Source organism: Melanerpes formicivorus, unplaced genomic scaffold (assembly GCF_026170545.1).
Source record: "Melanerpes formicivorus ecotype bairdi unplaced genomic scaffold, bMelFor1.0.p_v2 SCAF_42, whole genome shotgun sequence".
NCBI classification, from domain to species: Eukaryota; Metazoa; Chordata; class Aves; order Piciformes; family Picidae; genus Melanerpes; species Melanerpes formicivorus.
The window spans coordinates 1,609,458-1,633,577 of NW_027142394.1; the positions used below are offsets into that span (position 1 = coordinate 1,609,458).

The 24,120-nt window shown below is 47.7% G+C and overlaps 1 protein-coding gene and 1 long non-coding RNA gene across 3 annotated transcripts in view; one reads left to right on the forward strand and one right to left on the reverse strand.

Annotated features, from left to right (window-relative positions):
• Positions 1-9,700, reverse strand: part of CDH2 (cadherin 2) — a 158,002-nt gene extending 148,302 nt beyond the window's left edge. The window contains exon 1 of the mRNA XM_068158741.1: positions 8,774-9,700. Within this exon, the coding sequence (XP_068014842.1) occupies positions 8,774-8,848 (75 nt within the window). The 5' untranslated portion in view covers positions 8,849-9,700. The remainder of the gene's footprint in view (positions 1-8,773) is intronic.
• A 94-nt stretch (positions 9,701-9,794) lies between these two features.
• On the forward strand, positions 9,795-14,648 carry LOC137451332 (uncharacterized). Of its 2 annotated transcripts, XR_010989788.1 has the most exons (4): positions 9,795-9,970; positions 10,647-10,725; positions 11,189-11,309; positions 14,212-14,648. It is a non-coding gene; the product is annotated as an uncharacterized lncRNA (long non-coding RNA). The 2 variants fall into 2 exon arrangements; XR_010989789.1 differs by lacking the exon at positions 11,189-11,309.
• The last annotated feature ends 9,472 nt before the right edge of the window (positions 14,649-24,120 follow it).

Here is a 24,120-nt window from a genome sequence, read left to right on the forward strand (position 1 = left end):
GGAAGGGACCTCAGGGATCAGCCAGTTCCAACCCCCTTGCCATGGGCAGGGACACCTCACACTACAGCAGGTTGCTCACAACCACATCCAGCCTGGCTGCAAAAACCCCCAGGGATGAGGCTTTCACCACCTCCCTGGGCAGCCTGTGCCAGTCTCTCACCACCCTCATGGGGAAGAGCTTCTTCCTAACATCCAATCTGAATCTACCCATTTCTAGCTTTTTTTTCCTGTCTCTTCCTAACCATCACCAGTAAGAGCCTATTAACAACACAGACCTCACATTTGTGAGAGGACTATAAATTAAAACAGGAATACAGCCAGACAGGATTGCTTCACTAGGGCTGACAGCTCTGCACTAATACCTCTTCTCAATTTCCATACTTTCTAACAAGAAGCCACATTTGGAATGCCATTCTGTAAAGAAACATCTATTTAAAAAGGCAAGCTCACCACAGCACTCCAGAGGCAGTTTTCTACCACAACACACATCCTCCATGTGTAGGATTGGGCTTTTAAACAGGGCTTTCGAAAAGGGCTGATCTTTTTCTCCCTGCACATGCCATACACCACTGGAGTTCACCAGCAGCTATTAATCTGAAATCTCAAAGTCTCTGCTTTTCCACTGTTTGCATCTGCATGTAATGCAACATTAGACTTCTTACTATTGATTGTGCCAATGAGCAAGGGGAGTTTGTTGAAAGAGTGCTTTCTTTTACACTCGGTGTAGCTTACTCCTATAGGAAAATAAGCCTAGGTAGTAAAATGAGAAACAGAGGGGCACACAGCAGAGCAAACAGCACCCTATACAGTTGCAACTGGATGTAATGCTGCTGCTAGTTGCTAAGTCCAGCCAATTGACAGGGCATTATTGTGTGAACCTCAAAACGACGGCTGGCCTAATTATAGTATGACAGAGCAGGAACAGAGTATTTGAGCTCTCCCTCCTTAATAACCAACATTAATTTGCAATTATGACAGCAATATTCAAGCTAAGCACAGATCACAGAAGCATTTGTGGCTGTGTTTAAAGACTGTTTTTTCATTAATTGAAAGGCCAGGCTGGTGCCCTGTACTCATTCACAGCTTAGGTAACTCCAGAGATCATTCTACCCGTTTCTAGTTTCACGCACATCATCAGCTGTACAAAGTGGGTCTTGCTTTATCACAAGCTTCTACTTACTACCACAAGGCACATAAAAGACGCTGTGCAGGGTGATAGACACATCTCTGGAATGTTTTAGATGCAAACCTGGAAGCACCTTGGAAACATTCAGCAGCTCTTTCTTAATCTCCCACTTGCTGCAAAGAACTGCAACAGTTTATACCCCCACGGCACTCAGTACTCCAGCAAAAGCATCCAAGTCTGATTTGTTTTCAATTGTAGATTGCAGCTGGGAAGAAAAAAAGTACCTTTCATTCAAATTGTGGAAGCCAAAAGCTTCCTAAGTGGATGCCAGGCTATGCCCTCCCTGAGGTCATTCAGTTACACCAAAAAGGACTTTATTTATGGCACCTTCACTTCTAATTAGTGCTCGCCTGCATGAACCACATTTCAGATCAGAAAATGCAGCTTCTGGAACCAATGCTTAAGGCTCTCAAACACCTTCCCCAAAATAACAGGATCTGCAATTTTGATGCTACCATCTGGGTCTAAACCAGTTGCCTTGAATGACCACCGGTTACCACAGGTTACTGCAGCTTTACACTCCCACAAGCCCTGATTGCAGCCTGTTCTGTTAACCCCAACCGAGAGGCAACATTTCTTTGCTTTCTTAAATGAGGAGACATTTATTTGGGGTATCTCACAGAGCACAAAGCTGTGAGCCAGTTTGGACTTTCTCCTGCCTCCAGCTGGAAGAACACGAGAGTGCTGCACCTTCACAGTATCACTTAGGTTGGAAAGGACCTCGAGGATCATCGAGTCCAACCTATCAACACAGACCCCATGACTAGACCATGGCACCAAGTGCCACGTCCAATCTCCCCTTGAACACCTCCAGGGTCGATGACTCAACCACCTCCCTGGGCAACCCGTTCCAATGACGAATGACTCAGTGAAGAACTTTCTCCTCACCTCAAGCCTAAACCTCCCCTGGCGCAGCTGGAGACTGTGTCCCCTTGTTCTGGTGCTGGTTGCCTGGGAGAAGAGGCCAACCCCTTACTGGCTACAACCACCCTTCAGGTAGTTGTAGAGGGCAATGAGGTCACCCCTGAGCCTCCTCTTCTCCAAGACACAACGCAGCTCCTAACAGAGGACATCCTAAAAACTCAAAGTGCAGTAACAAAACCAAAAGGAATTTCTCCAAGTCATACTTTTTAGTATTAAAAACCCCACAACTATACATTCTCATTTCTCCAAGAGGAGACAAGCTCCCTCCCATTTGAGAGCAGCCCCTGTATTAATCACGTTGAACATCTCTGCCCATGCAAGCTGCTGCTAACACGTACAGGAGGATGCTGTGCTTCCCCGACCTTCAGGGGAGGCCTTCCAAGGCCTATCTGGAAGAATTCTTTGGAGGGATCACAAAATTTTAACTATGTCTTCAGCTGCTGGGTGATAATTATATGCTAATTATAAGGAATGGAGGAGTCCCTAAAGGAGTCTGTTGGTAAAAATATATTTTTTAAATATGTCAAGGAGTGCCTAGAGGAGAGGCTAAACGAGCCTTTTGGAAACATGCTAATTAATTAAACACACCAACACAGGCTCCAACCAAAGAGTTGAAGAGAAAACGTTGAGGAGATTTGGCAGCGATACACCTTCCATCTTGGTAGCTGCTGATCCCCTATCTGTTTTCATAAGCCATTTAAAAATAGAAAGCCTAATTTCCCCTCTTTATGCAGACAGAGCTCGCGTGATCCTTCCCTGAGAAGCGCAGGATCAAACCAAGTGATGAATCACGCAGACCTGGTGACACACCTCTCGGGGTGAACAGCGGCGCAGCCTGACACCCAGGTGAAAGAGATGCCTCTCAGTTCACTCACCAACTATAAACACACTTTAGCAGACTACAAATCCTCCCTAAACTCATCCTGCAGTAACACATGACATCTGTTTTTCCTACGATCCTTTCCTCCCTTTTCAAGGTTCACCTCTGTGCCTGCCAGTATTAACTCAGCCAATTGGCAAGTCTCAGTTCAGTGGTAGGTGGGGAGGTCTGTCATAATTACCACTGGTACTGCAAACCACCCTAAGACTGAAGCATCTCTCCTATGAGGAAAGACTGAGAGACCTGGGGTTGTTCAGTCTGGAGAAGGCTGAGAGGGAACCTTATCAATGTCTTCAAATACCCGAAAGGTGGCTGCCAAGAGGATGAACCCAGTCTCTTTTTGGTGATATCCAGCGACAGGATGAGGGGCAATGGACTTCAACTCAATTACAGGAAACCCCATCTCAACATGAGGAAAACAACTTCTTTACTGTGAGGGTGCTGGAGTCCTGCAGCAGGCTGCCCAGAGAAGCTGTGGAGCCTCCTTCTCCAAAGATCATCAAAACCCACCTGGATGCATTCCTGTGTGACCTACTCAAAGCGATCCTGCTTTGCAAGGGGGTTGGACTCAATCTCCAGAGGTCCCCTCCAACGCCTAGCATTCTATGATTCTAAAGTATTCCATTCAGTTTCATCACTCCCCACTCCACTATGTCTCATTTCATTTTATGCACAACTAGAGCCACTGGGTTAGTGGGAGTACAAAGGCTAGCCAGTAAGCACACCGCAGGTTCCTCCTGTGCTTCCAGCAAAAAGCTATTTAAACTAAAAACACCACAGAACATTAGAGGTTGCTCAGCCTTTGGGGAAGAGCCTCGTGTTTTCTGTGTACATCCTCTCAAAGAAATTAAATTCTCATCCTAACAGGAGTGCTGGGGAACTACTGAAACTACTCTCAAGTTTCCTAAACTTTCCCCCCCTCCCCCCCCCCCCTTACCTACAACCAAAAAACAACCAACACACCACACCTAAAAAGAACCCCAGTGAGAGACAGAAAGAGTTTAACTGGTGAATGATCCTCTTACTCAGGCAAGAAAAGCCATTTAACAATCCCTGCTCCTTACCACATGACAAGTCCCTTGTGCAAGACTGTCTGTATTGAGTAAAAATAACTTTACTCACAACTTCCTCAAGCTATTTTTAAATATACACATGCACTTGTGTCACAACTAAAGTTGTCTTATGTTTTACAGCATTCAGTTATCAAAAAGAAAGAAGGACTGATAAATGAAATTGACACAGAAGTGTCACTGAAACTAATTAAGATGGGACATGACAAGGCTCTTCCAGTGATGTTTCTGGGAGATCCTCCAATTTCTGGGAGCAGAAAGGAAAACAATAGACGGAAGTTTGTGAATAGAATAGAATCAATCAGGTTGGAAAACACCTTCGAGATCGTTTGAGTCCTGCCTATCACCCAACACCATCTATTCAACTAAACCATGGCACCAAGTGCCCCATCACATTCTAGAGTAACTGCAGTTCAAAGGTATGATCAGTTCAGGCAATTCTATTACAAACAGGCATCATAGAATACTACTCATTCATCTTTCTGGCATATTAAGTTAAATGCCTAGGTAGCAGTGCTAGCCATGAAGAGAGAGAGCAGTACAAGGCTTTAATAAATGCTATGTTTTCTAGAGAGACATCAATTGACAAGACAACAGAATATAAACACACACACATGCACCTTCTGTTGGATCAGCAGCATATACATTTGAGCTTGCTACAAATACCTGCTCAATCAGAACTTGTTTAATACACTGAATTATCCCATTCTCTCAGCCAGGGGGTTGGGGTTTTTTCCAATTCCAAAAATTCACTGCCAGCTTAAGTGACCTTATCTGTCCTGTAACAGATGTGCAAAGCAGTTGGGGGAAAAAAGGTCTTTTCTCAAAATAAATTGTAGAATAATAAAGCCAGTTTAATATCCAAAGAGCTACATCTGTGGTTTGGTTTGTTGTTGAGGTGTTTTCTTTTGCCTCAGTTCTGCAATTATCTGTATTTTGAGGATGTGTCAGCAGTGTCACTATCACCTACAGCAGACAGACAAGGATTAGAGAGCTCTTTGCTGCAATATCCTGCCACATTTAACTTTTCAGATAGAGTCTTTGAAGACAAAGCAAAATCAGAACGGGAAGATCTATATCCAACGAGGCTGAACTATCCGGTTCTGGGGCTTATGAAATGCATTATGAAAGGCAACCAATTCACTTTGAAAGGAGTTAATGATGTTGGGAGTCTAATTTGTTAAAAAGACACCTTGAAACTCCTTTTTGTGCTTATACAATCACATATTTACTACATTACTTAGAACAGAATGGTTGAAAAAGATCAATACTACTACTTTAAGACACAGGTGTGTTATGAGAGACCCACAACAGGAGATCTCACTGCCACTTCTGCACAAACCCATGTTAATTTGCTTCACCCCACCGCTGCCAGCGACTGCTGGGGGTGATTGAGAGGGGTGCAGCTGGCAAGAAATGCCATCACGGCATTCTCAGCAGGGCCAGCTTAACAGGAGTATCATTTAGGGTAGGAGCTTTATCACCTGGATACATTTGCTAAGACCTGGAATCGAACCAAAACTGCCTGCGGAGGGTAATAACTTATGTCCTCTGACATGGCAATTCAAATTCAAACCAGTCACCTCGCCATGAGAGGCTCCAGAGCTGTTTTACTGTTTACTCCTAACTGATTTTGAAATGGACAACACCCCCAGAGACCAAATCACCTTACACATTAAAAACAATTATTCCCTTTTTGAGCACTTCATTTCTACTCCTCTTTCCAGTTCTTTTCTAACAGTAGCTTTAATTCCTGTAAACTCATGCTGCCTTTCCCATAGCTTCTTCAATCCTGTTGTTATCCCAGCTGAACTGCTGTTTTGGTCAGAAAAGCAAACCTTGCTCCTTTTATCTTCTCTTCTGTCAGGTGTTTTTTTTCACATAACGCTGCCAGACTGGAACTGATGTGTTAACCAGCAAAATAAAAGCAGAGCTTTCATTCTCCTACATCCCATGTACGTTACAGATTGCCAGAAACCCAAAGCCCTCTTTCCTGAAGGTGAACAGCAGCCACAGCTCTGCCTTAAGAGCTGCTTCCAGTTACGTCCTCTCAAGTAATTCCACAATGACAGCTTTTCCACATCTCTGATGAATAATGAAGTGATATTAACTCCAGAAAATAAAAGGTAGATAACCCCTGTGCTGCAGAGAGGAAAAACTGAACTAGAAAGGCTCAACCTTTCAAAAGAACCTGGTGTAGATAACGTTCTACAAGCCAAATGTAGTATGATGACGGGGGGGGGGGGGGGGGAGGGGGTAGTTAGCACTGCATCTAGCCCGTGAAGGTTCTTTGCAGTATGCATGAAAGGAAGGGGGGGAGGGAAGAAGCTTTTTAAATGGAAGTGTGGTACAGACGCAGGTCTATAAATCTGATTTCATACTCAAGTTCCAATTCTGTTACACGCTATTAAAAATCAACCCTAACCTGATTTAATGGATACCCAAACAAGGGGGAAATTGGATTCCCCAACCGGAACGTGCCAGTGACACTGAGTGATACATAAAAGCAATACGGCTAGATCCTGCCCTTAATTCACAGCTTCTGCTTTAATTTCAAACCTGTCCGGGGGGGGGGGGGGGGGGTGAGGGGGGGTGCAGGGGAAAAGTGTGTGTATATATATATATATATAAAAAAAAGATGGAATCAAAGCTTACTGCAGAATTTCTGCTTTAAAGATTTATTGTGATAGGAAGACTAAACAGAACTCAAAGCATTTATTGTGATAGGAAGACTAAACAGAACTCAAAGCATATACAGTAAATAGCACCTAAGGACTTGGGAAGAAAATAAAGATAAAAGGTGCAGGTACAGATCTGCTGAGTTACTGGCACACAGAGGAGGAAAAAAAGGGGCAAAAAAACAAACCTCGCTAATAATAATAATAACAATAATAATAAACCAGTACAACAAGCATGCCAACAACTAACATCTCCAAACCAACCCAACACCGCAACAGCCTGTAAGTGGCATATCACAAGTTTCTGAGCAGGGCTGGCTGCTCTCACATGGCAGCAGCTCGGTGCCAACCGGACACTCCTGTGTCACGCCAGCCAGCCCCGTGTCCTCCTCAGACTCCACGGAAAATCCCCGGCTGCCGCCGAGCAGCCTTTTCAGCACCTCGCTCGCCTGGTGCAAGTCATCAGTCCCTGAGAGCGGCTGGGAAACTGCGGGGAAGGGCTCAACTGCGCGGGGACCCCGTGAGGGGCCGGGAGGTGTCAAAGGGCGGGGAGGGGGGAGAGGAGCCGGGAGGACGAGCGAGCTCCTCCTGCCCCCGCTGCGGCGGAGGCGGGCGGGAGCAGCGGGTGCGCTGCACCATGGACAGTGGCTGCCGCCCGCCGCCTCCCCCTGCCCTGCGCCAGCCGCTGCGGGAGGGTGTCGCGGCCGTACAGGCACCCCCGGCCCCACCGCCGGCCTCGCCTCAACCCGCTCCCCCGGCCCGCCAGAAATGCCCCAACCGTAAATACCATTAAGAGGCGATGATCTGCGCCATCTGTCCCTCCGACTTACCGCCCTCTCCACCCCCGGCGCCGCGCCGGATACGAGCTCAGCGAGCACAAAGCGAAGAAGGAACCCACCGTCACCCCCACCACCTGCCCCCGGCCTCTGCTCAGGGTCCCGCTCACCTCCGGCTCCGCGCTGGGTCCGGATACCCCACGTCGCAGCCCAGCCCAACCACCGCCCCGCAGGCACAGCCCTCGCTGCCCCAACCGGGATCCATTTTCTCGTCCCCGTACTCCCCCCCCCCCCGCAGAGTCCCGTCAGTTTCATCTCGCCCCAGACGTCCTCGCAGGGGCGCCGACCCGTACATCCCTACTTTCTTCGCGGAGAGACCCCCTCGGGCACACCGCTGCCCTGCGCCCGAGGGCTGCCTGCCCGGGACTCCGCCGCTCGCCCGGCCCGACCTGGCGAGGCCGCCGGGGGGAGGCAGCAGCAGGACTTTGATAATAATAAATTAAACATTTCGGAGCCCGAGCCCGTCCCAGTGGAAATTCCCGTTAACGGCAGGGGGGTGGGGAAGCCCGGCACCCAAACTGAGGCTGATTAAATTCTTCCCGGGAAGGGATTAGCGGGCACGGGAGCCGGGGGTGGCCGAGGCGCGGCCCGCAGGGGTAGCTGCACCCCCCGCAGCCGCTGGAGTTGGGGCGCAGGTCTGCCCGCTGCCCCTGCCCCTCCTTCCCCAAGCAGGGCCGAAGCACTCATGTCCCCTCAGTCTCCCCGCACCGGTACTTTCTCCCCGCACCCACGCGGCACCGAGATCCCGTTCTCCTGCCGACCGAGCGGATACCGGACAGCCCCCCCCCCCCCCACCCGCCGTCCTCTGGCACCTGCTCTCCCAAGAGCAGCGGGGACGACGACGATCCACGTACCCTCCGTGGCGGCACTGCCACCCCTCTTGCCCCGAGGACTCCCCTCTCCCTCCCAGCCGAGCCCCGCGCACAAGATCTCCCCTCCCAGGAGCGCAGCTGCGGGGCTGCCCCCCGAGCAGGTGGCTCCCTACAAGCGCCTACAAGCCACCCCGGAGCACCCCTGCCGCAGGGGCTAACGGTGGCTGCTGCTCTCCACTATCCCTCTCACCGAGGCCCGCACTTTGGCGGCTGAGCTCCCCCCCCCCCCCCCCCCCCGCCCCCGGCTCTTCTCCTTCCCCGGGCACCGCCGCCCGCAGGGGAACAAAGAGACGCATCCCGGCCCCGCTCCCCGCCGGCGGTGCTTACCTGCTGCAGGGCCGCTAGCAGCATCAGCGCCAGCGGCGGCAGGATCCGCGGCGGCGCTCCCGTTACTCGGCACATGGAGGCGAGGAGGGGCGGCGGCAGGGCGGCCCCCAGCAGTCCCGGAGCGCGGCTGGAGCCCGCCGAGCGGGGCGAGGGGAGCAGCGGGGAGGCCGGTGGGGCAGCGGCAGCTGCTGGGGGCTGCGGACGGCGTCTGCCCCCGCCTGCCGGAGCCGGCTGCCGCGGCGCTGGCTGCCGGCTGCTGCTCTAGCTCATGGGCAGCGATGCAGCGGGGGGAAGAGACGGAGAGAGAGAGGAGCGGAGGATGGGTGAAACTCAGCTCTGGGTCAGGCTGCTTTTCTCTCTGCCGAACCCCCTCCGCGGTGCAGAGGGTGGGCAGGGAAGAGGAGGAGGAGGAGGATGGGCGAACAAAAGGCTGGGAGATAAGAAAGAAGTAGTCGCTGCTGCTGCTGCTGCGAGACCGGTGCGGCGGCGGCTCCTGTCGGCTGGCTGCCTGCCTTCCCCACGCCTGGATCGTGCCTCGCTCCTCCCGCCGGTGCCCCCTCAGCGAGCTCGGGCAGGCGGCTCCTCTCAGCCCGGGCACACCAGCACCGCCACTGCTCCGGCCTCAGCCCTGCTGCATGCTCGCGCCCCGCACTTTCCCTCTTTCTTCTCCTCCCTCCACCCCTCCCCCTGCACGCAAACCCCTCCGCTGAAGCACAATGATAACAATGCCCCAGCAGCCTATGCCTGGCGTGCGTGTGTGTGTGGTGTGTGTATGCGCTCGCCCGGTGCCTGCCTCGCTGCCTGCTGCTGGCAGCTCCCCCTCCGCCTCCCGTCGCTCCCCGTCGGCCGCACGGCCAATGGGAACTGCACGGCACAGCGAGCGCCGGGGCTCGCTGTCGCCTGCAAACAGTGCTGCCCTTCTCGGTCCCCCGAGAGCCGGCGCTGGGGGCAGCGGGGCGGGCGACAACGCCAGGTCACTCCGCAACGCCGACAGCCGAGGGAGGGGAGAGGGAATAAATCCCAACCCACTGACTGTGCACCGCGAGTGTTTTGGGAGCGAGTGGACAACTTGCTGGGAAAGAAAGGAGCTGTGCTCGATGAAGGACGGGCGGGGGTGCGGGTGGTGCCTGGGGGTTCCGGGACGCTCCTGTCTGGTGCTGGTGGCTCGGCGAGTTTTGCTCAACTCTTAAATGTCTAGTGGGTTCCCTTTTTTTTTCCCCCTTCTCCCTTCCCCTCCCCCCCCCCCCATTGTTTTCCCCCTTCTCCCTTCCCCCCCCCATTTTTTTTCCCCCTTCACTTTTTACCCCCACTCCGCCTTTCTCTCGTGGGTTTTTTTTGTTTGTTTGGCTGTTGGCTTTTTTAACTATTACTATTTATTTTCCTTGGTGTGTTATTTGTCGTGTTGTTTGGGGGTTTTTGATGTTTGCTTGATTGGTCGATTGGGGGCTTGGTTTGTTTGTTTTTCAAACTATCTACTGAATTTTATCAACAAATGTGACTGTAAGCTTGGCCGGGGCTACAGTTTGCAGGTCCAAAAAACGTCAGTGAACATAACGGGAGTGGGGAGTGTTGCTGAGCGAACAGTTACGGGAGCAAGTATCAGTGCTGGGTCATTTGCAGAGCTGGCAAGGATTTTTCTCTCGCCCACAGGTCACTGAGCAAAGTTGTTTTGTGTCCATGCATCAGAGCTCCCATCCTGGGACATAATAAGGGGAGGATTTGTAGGCATTGGCCCCCAGACAATCTCATGAAGTATTGATTCAAAATGGTGCATTGTTTATCTTAAAGCATCTAGAACTTGGGGGGGGGGGGGGAAATAATCTCTGGTTTCGAGTTTGAGTACTTGTTTTTTTTCCCCCTGCACCTGCCTTAGAAGATAACGCAAGCGCCATGCCTGTGTTTTGAAAGGAAGCAGCGGATTTGCTTTTCTTTCTTGTCGGGAGAAAGGCGGGGTAAGTACAAGCTCGGAGGAGGCTGATTTCATTAGTTTCCAAATACCGGTCACTTGCGAGCTGCCATGCAGCTGTTTACCCAAGTCAGAGGAGGGAGAGAAGAAGCCAGAAGCAGCGGGGGAGATGCCCGCTGGAGCCGGTACCGGATCCGCAGCCCCCAGCTCCACCGCTCTGCGGGGCAGGGCCGAGCACAGGCAACCGGGAGCCACCTGCGAGCGTTAAAATCTAAATGAAAGTCAGACGATTTCAAGCGGCCCCAACTAGAAAAACAGCCCCCCACACAGCCCCCTCCCTTCCCACTCCTCTTCGAAGTTCTAGCCTGTGAAGTTGTACTGAAGCCAGCAGTTGTGAAGAACAACAAAAGAAAAAAACGGTGTCTGGGAATGAGGTTCTGCATTAAAATCCAGACCAGGACTTGGGGGGGGAAAGGAGGGCACAGCTGATGTTTATATTCTGTTACAAGGAGATTTGCACCTGATGGAACATGTGTTGGGGCTCTTCAGCAATCAGTGCAGCTCCCTGCTTGGCTTTGTTCATGAAATGGTGACGTTCCCTGAGCAGCAGCCTCCCCTTTGTATTTTCTGGTAGGTAGGCATAATATTAGCATTTACTAATGACCGTATTTGAACATTTATTCACTCTTACAAGCGTTCCACAAAACGCAAAGCACACAATATAAACAACTCCATAAACCAGCTGCCCAATGAGAGTAATTACCTGCCATTTAAATGAGCCTGGCCCATGGTATCCCTCAACCCATCCATCCCTGAAGGCCTGAAAAGAAATAAATATAAATAAATAAATGAAAGGCTCTGCAACATATCTGGAAGGTTACCAGATCTGAGCTCTGACTGATGCTTCTTATGCTTCTGCTGCTGCCTTTAAATTTACTTTGCAGAAATAGTAACACTGGCAGAAGAATCGCTCTTGCCAACGTCACTTAACTGAATCTTGGAGCCTTGAACAAGTTTCTCTCAAGCAGTTGGCTTGCCTCATTTACACAGTCATAACCTACAGTTTCCTCCAGCTCATAGAGTTTCCTAGTTCTGGGCACTGTGATAAAGAGAAACTAAGAGAGCAGGGGTGGCTTCTGCCTTTTGAGGAGTAATCTCCGCACCACATCTCTTTATGGGTGAGAGGCATATGTTTGGGAGAGCGGGGCTGGAACTTCTGCATTGCTTCCAGACATGGATCATTCCTCGGGGCTTATGCTGTTCATCTGTAGCATAAACTCAAGAGAACAGCTTTTTCCTCTTTATTTTTCCACAGAAGTAATCTAACATTAAGTAGGCATGGCTGGAGATTCAGTTAGGAGTGCTGCTGGAGTGAGATCATCGACCCTTCAAACGTGTATCTCGCAAGAGCCAGCTAACGGTGGCAATTTCTGGCCAAGATTCAACCAAGTGATTTAGAACTCGAAAGGTTTATCTCATAACTCAGCCACAGATTGCGTTTATGAATGTGTTTCAAGTAGTATAAAAATAACAGACATCAGTTAAGGTTCAACCTAGGAGATCTCGAGGGCTTCCAGAAAAACCTTGTTAAAATTCCATGATTAAGTTAAGGAGAGGATTAGGGTAATTCCCATGTTAGTCATGGAGTTGAGTCTCTCTTTCAACTTGTCCAAATTAATTTTCCTTCCTAGGGTTCATAAAAATTCTGTAAAAAGTGAGTGGTTTCAATTTGGAACATACTGGATTGCTCATGGCCTCAAATATTTGGAAGAGAAGGGGAAAAAAAAGTACTAAAAAGGCCTTTTCCCTTGTGGATCTAACTTTACAGTGACTCTGCCCAGGTACTGCCATGCCACTACCACTCTCTTCAGTTCAAATTATGCAAATTAAGCACTTTAGTGACAGCTGAGGCCTTGATCTGACAAATGTTTTTAGATGTGAGCTCAGCAAATCCAGGCACACCGCGCACAGGCACAGTGCTGTTGGTATGCCCAAGTGTTTACAAGATAGAAGGCTGAGTGTACCCAGCAAAAGCACTAAGGGCTTATTAGTTTGCCTGGTTCCCTTGTATTCTCCATTACATGTGGAGAAACATTTTTATCTGTTTTAAAATAAGAAACCACCTAATTAATGGGTCTGAGGGCAGTCACTGCTTATTACTGAGTTTGATCACAATAGTGGGGAAAACAGTGGTTGTTTTTTCGCTCTGATGTGAAGGCTGCACACACTGTCAGCTAACCCACATTCCTTAGGATATTATTTAACAGAAGCAGCACTAACAAACCCCAAAATGCAGCTTTGTAGGACAATGGCTTTTAACTTGGGCTCTGTGGACCCCTTGAGATCCCAAGGTTGTTCTGAGTAGTCTGTGACAGGCAACAGGGAAAACACGAATTTGTCTGTTCCATAGAGTGACTTCACACGTAGAAAATTCCTGGCGGGGGGGAGATTTTTCTGAGCTGTAAGATTGTTAGTGGTTGGCAACACTTGAAAATGATTGGTTTAGGATGTAGATAATCATGCATGGCCAGGGAGAATGCGGTCTTAGGCAGATAGCATCAAGTGGGAAGGGAAAAGTGAGCAGCACAGATACCAAACCAGCTTAAAGGTTTTAAACATTGGGATCATTAAAAGGTGTTTGTTAGAGCTGCTTTCTTTTACCTCAGTAAAAGTACACAAACTTGAAGGTAGGAAGTTCCATCCAAACATGAGGAGGAACTTCTGTTATTTAAGGGTGATGGAGCACTGAGGCAGGCTACCCAGAGACATGGTGGAGTCTTCATCTCTGGAGGCATTCAAAACCTGCCTGGATGTGCTCCTGTGTGACCTTCTTTAGGTGAATGTGCCTTGGCAGGGTAGATTCACCTATGTGAACTGAAAAGCCTGTCACTGTGCTTTTACTTAGGGAAATAGTCTCAGAAAGAAGACAAAACCACAAGCAGTCTTATCAGTAAGTAATATTTACTTGACTGTATCTTGTAATCTGCTACAGATTTGAACCAAGTTATCCTCGTGGGTTTTTCCGGCCCTGCCCTTAACTAACATCCAGAGCACTGCTTTCTTGCAGCCTGTTTCTTACATCAAGAGAGTGCAAGACATGGGAAGGTAACTCCAGCTGCAGCAGTGAGTGGGCTGTTCTGCTCAAATCTGAAAATCAGCTGGGTTAGGACAGAAGAATGTTGTACACAGCAGTTCTGTTTCTGCTTTTAGCAGCCCTCAGCCACATCAGTCTCTTTCTGGTGCTGTGTATACATACACAGATCTACGATTTGGTGGAAGAAGATGGGTTTCCCCCCTTTTTTTTTCTCCTCTTTCTGATAGCTAAACCATATCTGTCACCGTAGTTATCTATCTGTTAATTGCTAGTATCTTATGCAAGGGATTTCTCTATAGAGAGGAAGCTGAGCATATGTAATCCAGATGTGATACAATATATTTGCATATTGTGTAATTGGCTTTATGTCTGTACCCTCAGTGTGATGATTTGGGAATCAACACAGTCAAGCTTAGTGCTTGTAATTCATTCTTCCAGGGATCTCATTCAGCCCAGTGCCTGCAAGCTGTTGGGCCTGGGGGGGCTTCCATTCAAAATCAAGATTGAGAAGAAGATCTTCTGATCTCTGTTCGGCTGGATGTCCTCAACAACAAAATAAAGTCTTCTCCAGAGCAAGGCCTTAGTCATATGGTGTGACAAAGGGCTGAAAGGATGATGACACATAACAAGGGCCTGTGATAATTTCTAATCAGCACCAACCCCCCACCAAGTTTTACAGTTTCACAGAACTGCTTCGTATCAAATTGGGCAGGAAAAAGAAGTGGAGTTGCCTCTTAAAAAGCAAATCAGCTTAAGAAGTAAATCCATTTTTGGTGGTGGTGTTTTTGTGGGCTTTATTTTAGTGTTGTGCTTGTGTTGGGGTTTTTAACAATTTTAAAATTTATATTATTTTGCTTTATTTTGTTTTGGTTTATTTTACTTTGTTTTACTTTATTTTACTTTATTTTACTTTATTTAATTTTACTTTTATTTTATTTTATTTTACTTCATTTTATTTTACTTATTTAATTTTATTTTACTTCATTTTATTTTAATTTATTTTACTTTATTTTGCTTTATTTTATTTTGCTTCATTTTATTTTGTTTTGTTTTATTTTATTTCATTTTACTTCATTTTATTTTATTTTACTTTATTTTATTTTATATTATTTTATTTTACTTCATTTTACTCCATTTTATTTTAATTTATTTTACTTTATTTTGCTTTATTTTATTTTATTTTACTTCATTTTACTTTATTTTGCTTTATTTTACTTTTTATTTTATTTTACTTCATTTTATTTTAATTTATTTTACTTTATTTTGCTTTATTTTATTTTACTTCATTTTATTTCATTTTGCTTTATTTTATTTTACTTTATTTTATTTTATTTTATTTTATTTTATTTTATTTTACTTTATTTTATTTTATTTTATTCATTTCATTTGCTAATAGGTCAGTTATTTGCAGTGACGCATTTTCTTTTTCTTGAGAGGCTTTCCAGTGAAATCAAGTCGTCATTTCATTGCCTTGGGATCAGAATTTTTCTGACTCATGCCTTCTGCAGATCTCCAGACTCCCCCCTTGGCCATGACCAGAATTCACTGGCATGCATGAACCTGTTGGCTTCTCTCAAACTGTGTGTAACACCTCCAAAAAGAAAGACACAATCTCAAGCTGTGCCAGGGGAGGTTTAGGCTGGATGTTAGGAAGAAGTTCTACACAGAGAGAGAGATTGCCCATTGGAATGTGCTGCCCAGGGAGGTGGTGGAGTCACCATCACTGGAGGTGTTTAGGAAGAGACTTGATGGGGTGCTTCTTGCCATGGTTTAGTTGATTAGATGGTGTTGGATGATAGGTTGGACTCGATGATCTTGAAGCTCTCTTCCAACCTGGTCCATTCCATTCCATTCCATTCCATTCCATTCCATTCCATTCCATTCTTAAACAGAACTTTTAATACCTGGAGTCAGGTGTGCCTTACATTTCATATCATTATTTTCATTTACTATGATATCTCCTTTTCTAGCTAACAAGGTTGAATTCTCTGGGCTGGTTGGCTGTTTCAAGACAAATGCTTCTTTGAAACCTTCAGAAAACTCCTTTGTCCTTTTTGAAGAATGAGATCAAGGAAAACGTGTCATTTCACTTTGCATGTTATAAAATCCCTGTTGCCATCTCACTGAGGGATTTTACTGCAGGCTCTGGGGCATAGGCTCTAATTTTGGGAGGAGCATGGTTCTTATGTTGAGGTTTTGCCTTTTTCAGTCACTGTTAAAGTTGACCAAAACCTGACATTGTTACAGATCTGAACATTTATAGCACAGAAGAATTTCAGAGAGATATTCCCTGATGGATCTGTCTATACCTAATGTACCTTTTATTCCCCCAGCAATTGCTGTGTTGGAAAAACTCCGCAGACAAGCCATCTTCATAGAACATTAGAACAGGCTGCTCAGGGAGGTGGTGGAGTCACCATCCCTGGAGGTGCTTAAAAGATGAGAGATGTGGTGCTCAGGGACATGGTTAGTGGCAGTGTCTTAGCAGTAATGGTGGGATTGTGAGCTCTAAGTGAGAGGATCTCAAAGATCTCTTCTAATCTTGACAATTCTATGACTCTAAGTCAACACAGAATCACAGAATCATAGAATGGATGGGACCTCCAAAGATCACCCAGTCCAATCCCCTCTGCAGTCAGCAGGGGCATAAGAATGGAATGGAATGGAATGGAATGGAATGGAATGGAATGGAATGGAATGGAATGGAATGGAATGGAATGGAATAGACCAGGTTGGAAGAGACCTTCAAGATCATTACATCCAAACCATCATCCAACACCATCTAATCAACTAAACCACGGCACCAAGCACCCCATCAAGTCTCCTCCTAAACACCTTCAATGATGGTGACTCCACCACGTCCCCAGGCAGCCCATTCCAATGGGCAATCAGTCCTCAACCAGATCAGGTTGCCCAGAGCCCTGTTGAGCTTCACCTTGAATCTCTCCAGGGATGGGGCCTTAACCACCTACATGGGCGACCTGTTACAATGTTCCAGCACCCTTTCTGCCTGGCTGCTCTCCAGCCACTCTGACCCCAGCCTGTAGCACTGCATGGGGTTGTTGTGGCCAATGTGTAGAACCTGGCGATTAGATATGCTAAACAGTCTCAAGCTGTGCCAGGGGAGGTTTAGGCTGGAGGTTAGGAAGAAATTCTACACAGAGAGTGATTGCCCCTTGGAATGGGCTGCCTGGGGAGGTGGTGGAGTCACCATCATTGGAGGTGTTTAGGAAGAGACTTGATAGGGTGCCTGGTGCCATGTGTTAGTTGATTAGATGGTGTTGGATGATGGGTTGGACACAATGATCTTGAAGGTCTCTTTCAACCTGGTCTCCTATTCTATTCTATTCTATTCTATTCTATTCTATTCTATTCTATTCTATTCTATTCTATTCTATTCTATCTCATGCCCTTGGACTCTGCCCATCTTTCCAGCCTGGCAAGGTCCCTCTGCAGAGCCCTTCTACCCTCTAACAGATTAACTCCTGCCCTCAGCTTGGTGTCATCTGCAAATTTACTGATGAGTGACTCAACCCCCTCATCCAGATCATCAATAATGATGTTAAAGAGCCTGTGGCCCAGCACTGATCCCTGACCTCCCACTGGCTGTGCCACCATTCACCACCACCTCTCAGCTCAGCCTCCAGCCAGTTCCTAACCCAGCTCAGAGTGCTGCTGTCCCAGCCAGGGGCTGACAGCTTGGCCAGGAGTTTGCTGTGGCGGATAGTGTCAAAGGCCTTGCTGAAGTCCAGGCAGACTCCATCCACAGCCTGCCCCACATCCACCAGGCAGTCACCTGGACATAGAAGGAGATCAGGCTGGTCAGGCAGGATCTGCCCTTCCTAAATCCATGTTGGAAATACTGGAAATATCCCCAAATACTGTCTGGATTTGCATAACTGTGTCATTAAAATGAACTTTAGGAAGTCTCTAAACATTTATTCACAGAGAAGAATATCCTCCCATAGATACACTGGACCCTTGGCAGCCTGAAGGCTTGGGGTTTTGTCCTCACAGTGCCAAACACATCCTGTGGAATATCTGATGTCTGTGGACACAGCTGTGTCCAAAACTAAGATCTTCAATCAAACAAAAGGTGTTTTTTTTTCCTGTCACTGTGATTTGCTACTGCTGACAGCTGTTCACCTTGCCCTTCCCCAGAGAGCTCTATCCCCAGAGCTGAGGGGGACACATGCTTGGACCTTCTTCACCAGTTTGCAGTCCACTTTGTTAGTCTGAACTTCACCAGAATGAGCTAAACAGCTGACCAGTGCCCCCAGCTAGCTACCAGACAGTGAGTTAAAAAAAAGAAAAGCATGGTGGCTCTGAGGCCAAAGGGCAGGAGGGATGTTTGGATTAAGGTGTTAACAACTATTGCTGCAAGATGAGTCAGGGCTCCTCTGTCAAAGCACCCAAACTGCATCATTCTGCCTTTAAAATCCAACTCTGCTGCTTCTGCCCTTAAGAGCAGTGGGAATTGCTGAGCATTTGTCACGTTTGAAAGTTTGTCCATTTCTCTCCCCACCCTGAGTCATTACAGAACTATTTAGGAGATGAAATTAAAGTGAATCATAGAATCAATAAAGTTGGAAAAGACCTCAAAGATCATCAAGTCCAACCTGTCACCCGACACCTCATGACTACTAAACCATGGCTCCAAGTGCCACATCCAGTCCCTTCTTGAACACCTTCAGGGATGGTGACTCCACCACCTCCCTGGGCAGCACATTCCAATGGCTAACAACTCTCTCAGTGAAGAACTTTCTCCTCACCTCCAGCCTAAACTTCCCCTGGCACAGCTTGAGAATGTGTCCTCTTGTTCTGGTGCTGGTTGCCTGGGAGAAGAGACCAACCCCCACCTGGCTACAGCCTCCCTTCAGGTAGTTGTAGAGAGCTATGAGGTCACCCCTGAGCCTCCTCCAGGCTAAGCAACCCCAGCTCCCTCAGTCTCTCCTCACAGGGCTGTGCTCAAGGCCTCTCCCCAGCCTCGTTGCCCTTCTCTGGACACGTTCAAGAGTCTCAAGTGGTTTGCTTTCTTTAAATCAAAGCTCCAGATTTGTTTCTGTGTTGATCACAATTCAGTACATGTGCAGATCCTGACACTAATAAACCCAGGACTTCAGTTCTGTGGCATCCAAATAAAATCTCTTACTTTTCCTCCTCTGCTAATGGCTCCCATCCACTGGTTTTTATATTTTCTGAAGTCAGTAGGGACCATGTTAATAATTTATTTTGCCCTCATCAAAGCCCAGGCCTGAGAATATTACCTGGTGATTTTCCTAACATGACCGAGAATTTGTGCAGAATGAGAACATGATCTTGAGGCAGACCTGGAAGCTTGATTTGGAGTGACACAATCCACCACAACTGTTGTTACAGTTAAATTCTCCCAAGGAACACTGCTGTTCTGTGAAAAATCTTACTTCATGGGGGGTAAGACACTTTTTCCATGTAGGCCCTTTCTTTGAACCACTTTGGAGAGGGTGAAGTATCAGCTGCTGCTATAGCCTCCTCTGTTCACAGTTCCTGAGCTGCAGGCAACAGCAGGGAGCTCAGCATGGGCTAAACACCCAGGTATTCACTTTGATTTGAAGAAGGATTTTGCATCCAGCACTGAGCTTTATGCTGCTGCCACACAGTCTGCTGCTGCTGTGGTGGTATCTGTAGTCATAGAATCACAGAGTGGTAGGGATTGGAAGGGACCTCTGGAGATCACCTAGTCCAACCCTGCTGCCAGAGCACATGTGCCTTGATCATGTTGCACAGAAACACATCTGGGAGAGTTTTGAAAGTCTCCAGAGAAGGAGACTCCCCAGCCTCTCTGGGTACTCTGCTCTAGGGCTCCTGCACCCTCAAAGGAAAGAAGTTTCTCCTTAAGTTCAAACAAAACCTTCTGTGTTCTAGTTTGTACCCATTGCCCCTTGTCCTATCACCCTCGGCAAGTTTGCTGATGACACCAAGCTGTGTGGTGCAGCAGACAGGCTGGAGGGAAGGGAGGCCATCCAGAGGGACCTTGACAGGCTGGAGAGGTGGGCACGAGCCAACCTCATGAAGTTCAATAAGAGCAAGTGCAGGGTCCTGCATCTGGGTCGAGGCAATCCCAGGCACAAATACAGGCTGGGCAGTGACTGGCTGGAGGATAGCCCTGAGGAGAGAGACTTGGGGGTGCTGGTGGACAAAAAGCTCAACATGAGCTCTCAGTGTGCACTTGCAGCCCGCAAAGCCAACCAGATCCTGGGCTGCATCAGGAGAAGTGTGGCTAGCAGGTCGAGGGAGGTGATCCTCCCCCTCTACTCAGCCCTGGTGAGACCCCACCTGGAGTACTGTGTCCAGTTCTGGAGCCCCTATGACAAGAGGGATGTGGAGGTGCTGGAGCGTGTCCAGAGAAGGGCCACAAGGATGATCAGAGGGCTGGAGCACCTCTCCTATGAGGACAGACTGAAGGAGTTGGGGCTGTTCAGTCTGCAGAAGAGAAGGCTCCGAGGTGACCTAATTGTGGCCTTCCAGTATCTGAAGGGGGCCTACAGGAAGGCTGGGGAAGGACTTCTCAGGATCTCAGGTAGTGATAGGACTAGGGGGAATGGAATGAAGCTGGAGGTGGGGAGATTCAGGCTAGATGTGAGGAGGAAGTTCTTCCCCATGAGAGTGGTGAAGCCCTGGAATGGGTTGTCCAGGGAGGTGGTTGGGGCCCCGTCCCTGGAGGTGTTTAAGCCCAGGCTGGATGAGGCTCTGGGCAGCCTGATCTAGTGTGGGGTGTCCCTGCCCATGGCAGGGGGGTTGGAACTAGATGATCCTTGTGGTCCCTCCCAACCCTGAATGAAACTATGAAACTATGAAACTATGACTGAGAAGAACCCAGAGCCCCAACCTTGTGACCTCCACCCTTTAGCTATTTCTATGCATTTCAAAGGTTCCTTCTCAGCCTTCTCTTTTCCAGGCTAACCAGCCCCAGGTCTCTCAGCCTCTCCTCCTAAGAGAGATACTCCAGTCCTTTAATCATCCTCAGAGCCCTGTGGTAGACTCCCTCTGTACTGCACTGCAGTTAGTGCACAGACAAGAATAATTTTTGGAGGAAAAACAAATAAATACTGAAAATACCTGCATGCCTCACAGGGTTTGCAGCCAGGCCTTCTTTATGCATGCTTTGTGATTTACCTTAAAATTGCTGGATTGGAAAAGTTATATATCCTAGATTAAATGAACCAGCCTCTGTAGGCTGACCTTTGATGTAATATTGGCTCTAAAACATTGCTGAAGTAGCTGCTGCTTGAACTAGTTCTTTTTTTTCTTTCCCCCTCCCCCCCCTCCAAAAAAAAAATCAATTTTCACTTAAAAATTGCTTGTGATGGAGAGTCTAATGTCACCTGCACTAAGTTGTTCCAGTGGATGGTTACCCTTCTCTTTAAAAGTGTCTATGTCATGAGGAGGCTGCATTTATCTAACTTTAATTTCCAGACATTCACCCTTGTTGCTTCTTCCAGCACTCAGCTGAAGAGCTGCTTTTTCATGTGGCTGTTCCCTGTAGTGGAACTCCAGACTTGTGGGAAGTCAAAGGCTCTCCTTCACTGAGCTAACTAAATCAAAGTTCTTGACTGTTTCATCCAAACAAATGACTCGCAGTCGTTTAATAAATGGTCCAGGTTCTTCCCTGACCCACCACTCCTTGAAATGCTGCTGCTGAAGCTGCACACTGCATTTCACCAGCTGCTGGACTCATTTGGAAAACAGAAGTAATAAATCTAATAGATGTTCTGCCCCTCTACTCTGCCCTGGTGAGAACACAGCTGGAGTATTCTGTGCAGTTCTGGGCTCCCCAGTTCAAGAGGGACAGGGAACTACTGGAGAGGGTCCAGCAGAGGCTACAAAGATGGTGAAGGGACTGGAAAATTTGTCTGATGAGGAAAGCCACTGGAATGGACTTTAGGCAGTGGAATGGACTGTCCAGGGGAGGGGTGGAGTTGCCATCCCTGAAGGTGTTTAAGGAAAGATTGGATGTGGCACTTAGTGACATGGTGTAGTCGATATGGTGGTGTTAGGTCATAGGCTGGACTTGATGATCTCAGAGGTCTATTCCAGCCTCAATAGTTCTGTGATTCTGTGAAAGGCTGAGAGACCTGGGGCTGTCTAGTCTCGAGAAGACTGAGAGGAGACCTTATTAGTGATTATAAATATCAAGAAGAAGGGGCCAGGCTCTTTTCAGTGCTGTGTGGGATAGGACAAAGGGCAATAGATATAAACTGAAACACAGGAAGTTCCACCTCAACATGAGGAGGAACTTCTTTACTGTGAGGGTGATAGAGCCCAAGAGCAGGCTGCCAAGACTGGTTGTGGAGTCTCCCTCTCTAGAGACTTTCAAGACCCACCTGGATGTGTTCCTGGGTGACCTACCTTAGGTGATCCTGTTTTGGCAAGCGGGTTGGACCTGATGGTTTTCAGAGATCCCTTCCAACCCCTAGCATTCTGTGATTCTGTGATTCTGTGTACCAGATTCCTACTCAATGCTCTGTGTTAAGCAATACACAGATCACATTAACCTTTCCTCGCTGTTGTTTTGGTTATCAGATGACTCCCCAGTCAGAACCACAGTTTCCCAAAATAATGTTCCTTGCTCTGAAACACACCCTTCAGTATTTGTTCCCAGCCATATGACTTTTACAGGAAGAACCCTCATTTTCCTTCAAGCTGAAGCTTTTGTAAGTACATTCCTTGCTGTTCCACTTCTGGCAGTCTTCCACTCCCATCCCACGCTCATCACTTTACATCTCTCTGTATTTTCTCCTTGCACTGATTTGGAGTCAGCAGGACCAGATTGCCTCTACAAATAAATGCCCTGGGGGAGCCAGGAGTGCCCCACTCCACTGCTAAGTGACAGCAAGTTTCTGCATCCATGAAAGCAGCCATGTGCCCTTTGACTTTGCCTGAACATGTCCCTAGGCTTCTGAGAAGCAGCATGTGTAATCCCACCTGGAGATGAGTCAGTAAATCGTAAACATGTACAAGGTTTGCAGAACTAGAGGAGAAATCCCTCTGAATCTGTGGCCCCCTGTCAGTGGCTATGAAGTGCCACCAGAGAAACTGAAGGATGAGGGGACCAGAAGAGGACTGCTCAGATTGGGTGTGCCACAGTGGTGAGGAGCTAGGTCGTGATGAGAAATGGGTGAAACCTTCAGCAGCCCAGGCAGGGCAGTTTGAGCTAGGTGATCTTTAAGGTCTCTTCCAACCCAAAGCATTCTATGAACTCTGTGAATCTATGATTGTATCAAACCCATGAATTCTGTGGTGTTTAGTTATCCATAAGAACCACAACTGGTGTGATCCATGGCTGTACCTTTGCATTGTCTGCACCAAATGCCAGGCTTAGTGTTTTGTCCATGAATATCACAGCCTCACTGCTATTCCTTCCTAGTGCTGTAAGATCTAAGAGTCGGGGTGCTGGTGAGCTTCCTCAACTTTACCTTGAACTAGATGACTCTGTTGAGCAACATGGGAGTTTTGGAAAGGTTTCATTCTTCCAGTGGCTTGTGCACATCTTCCATACACATCCATATCACGACTCAGCCCCCTCAGTGCTGGCTCCTCTCAAGAAGAGGTAGGGAAACAAAACTCTGGCCATTTATTGCTGCTGAAAACAGCATTTTGCTGTGTGCTGGCCTAAAGCAAACTCCTGACTGTTGCTTACAAATACAAAGCCTTTTCCTGCTCCATGTTCCCAAGGAGTTGAAACATTCTGAGGATTTTAAGTGGTCTGTTTTCCTTTGACATCACCTCTGTGATGCAGGTGAACAGCCATTTGTACTCCTTCAGCTCCAGTGGACACCTGTATGAGCAAATACAAGGCTGTAGGAGGTGTAGTATCCACTCACAGTGTCTCCTCCAAACTATCTTAGCATTCCTGTTGAAGCAAGTGGCAGATCATTTAGGAGGTGCTGATCTAAAAATAACTCCTAAATCAGTTTTCTTCCTGGTATCACATGTCCAGTAAAGCCAAAGAATCCTGTAAAAGCTAATTTAAACCTCTGATACAGCGTGAGGTGTCCCTGCCCATGGCAGGGGGGGCTGGAGCTGGATGATCCTGGAGGTCCCTTCCAACCCTAACAGTTCTATGATTCTAGGACTCTAATAGCTTTGCTGACTGTGGGATACTGTTAGCAACCATCTAATTGGTTTTGCCTGGGTGTTTTTTCTTCTGCCTACCCACCAAAGTCTAACATTGCTGGTCAAACATCCCGCTGCTGGCACCAAAGCTGTAGGTAGGAGAAAATAATTTCAGATGTAGCTCAGTCTCCCAAGGGAGGTCAAAAGAAATCCCAAGGTAGAAAAGTAGCTGGAAATGGCTCCCCAAAAACT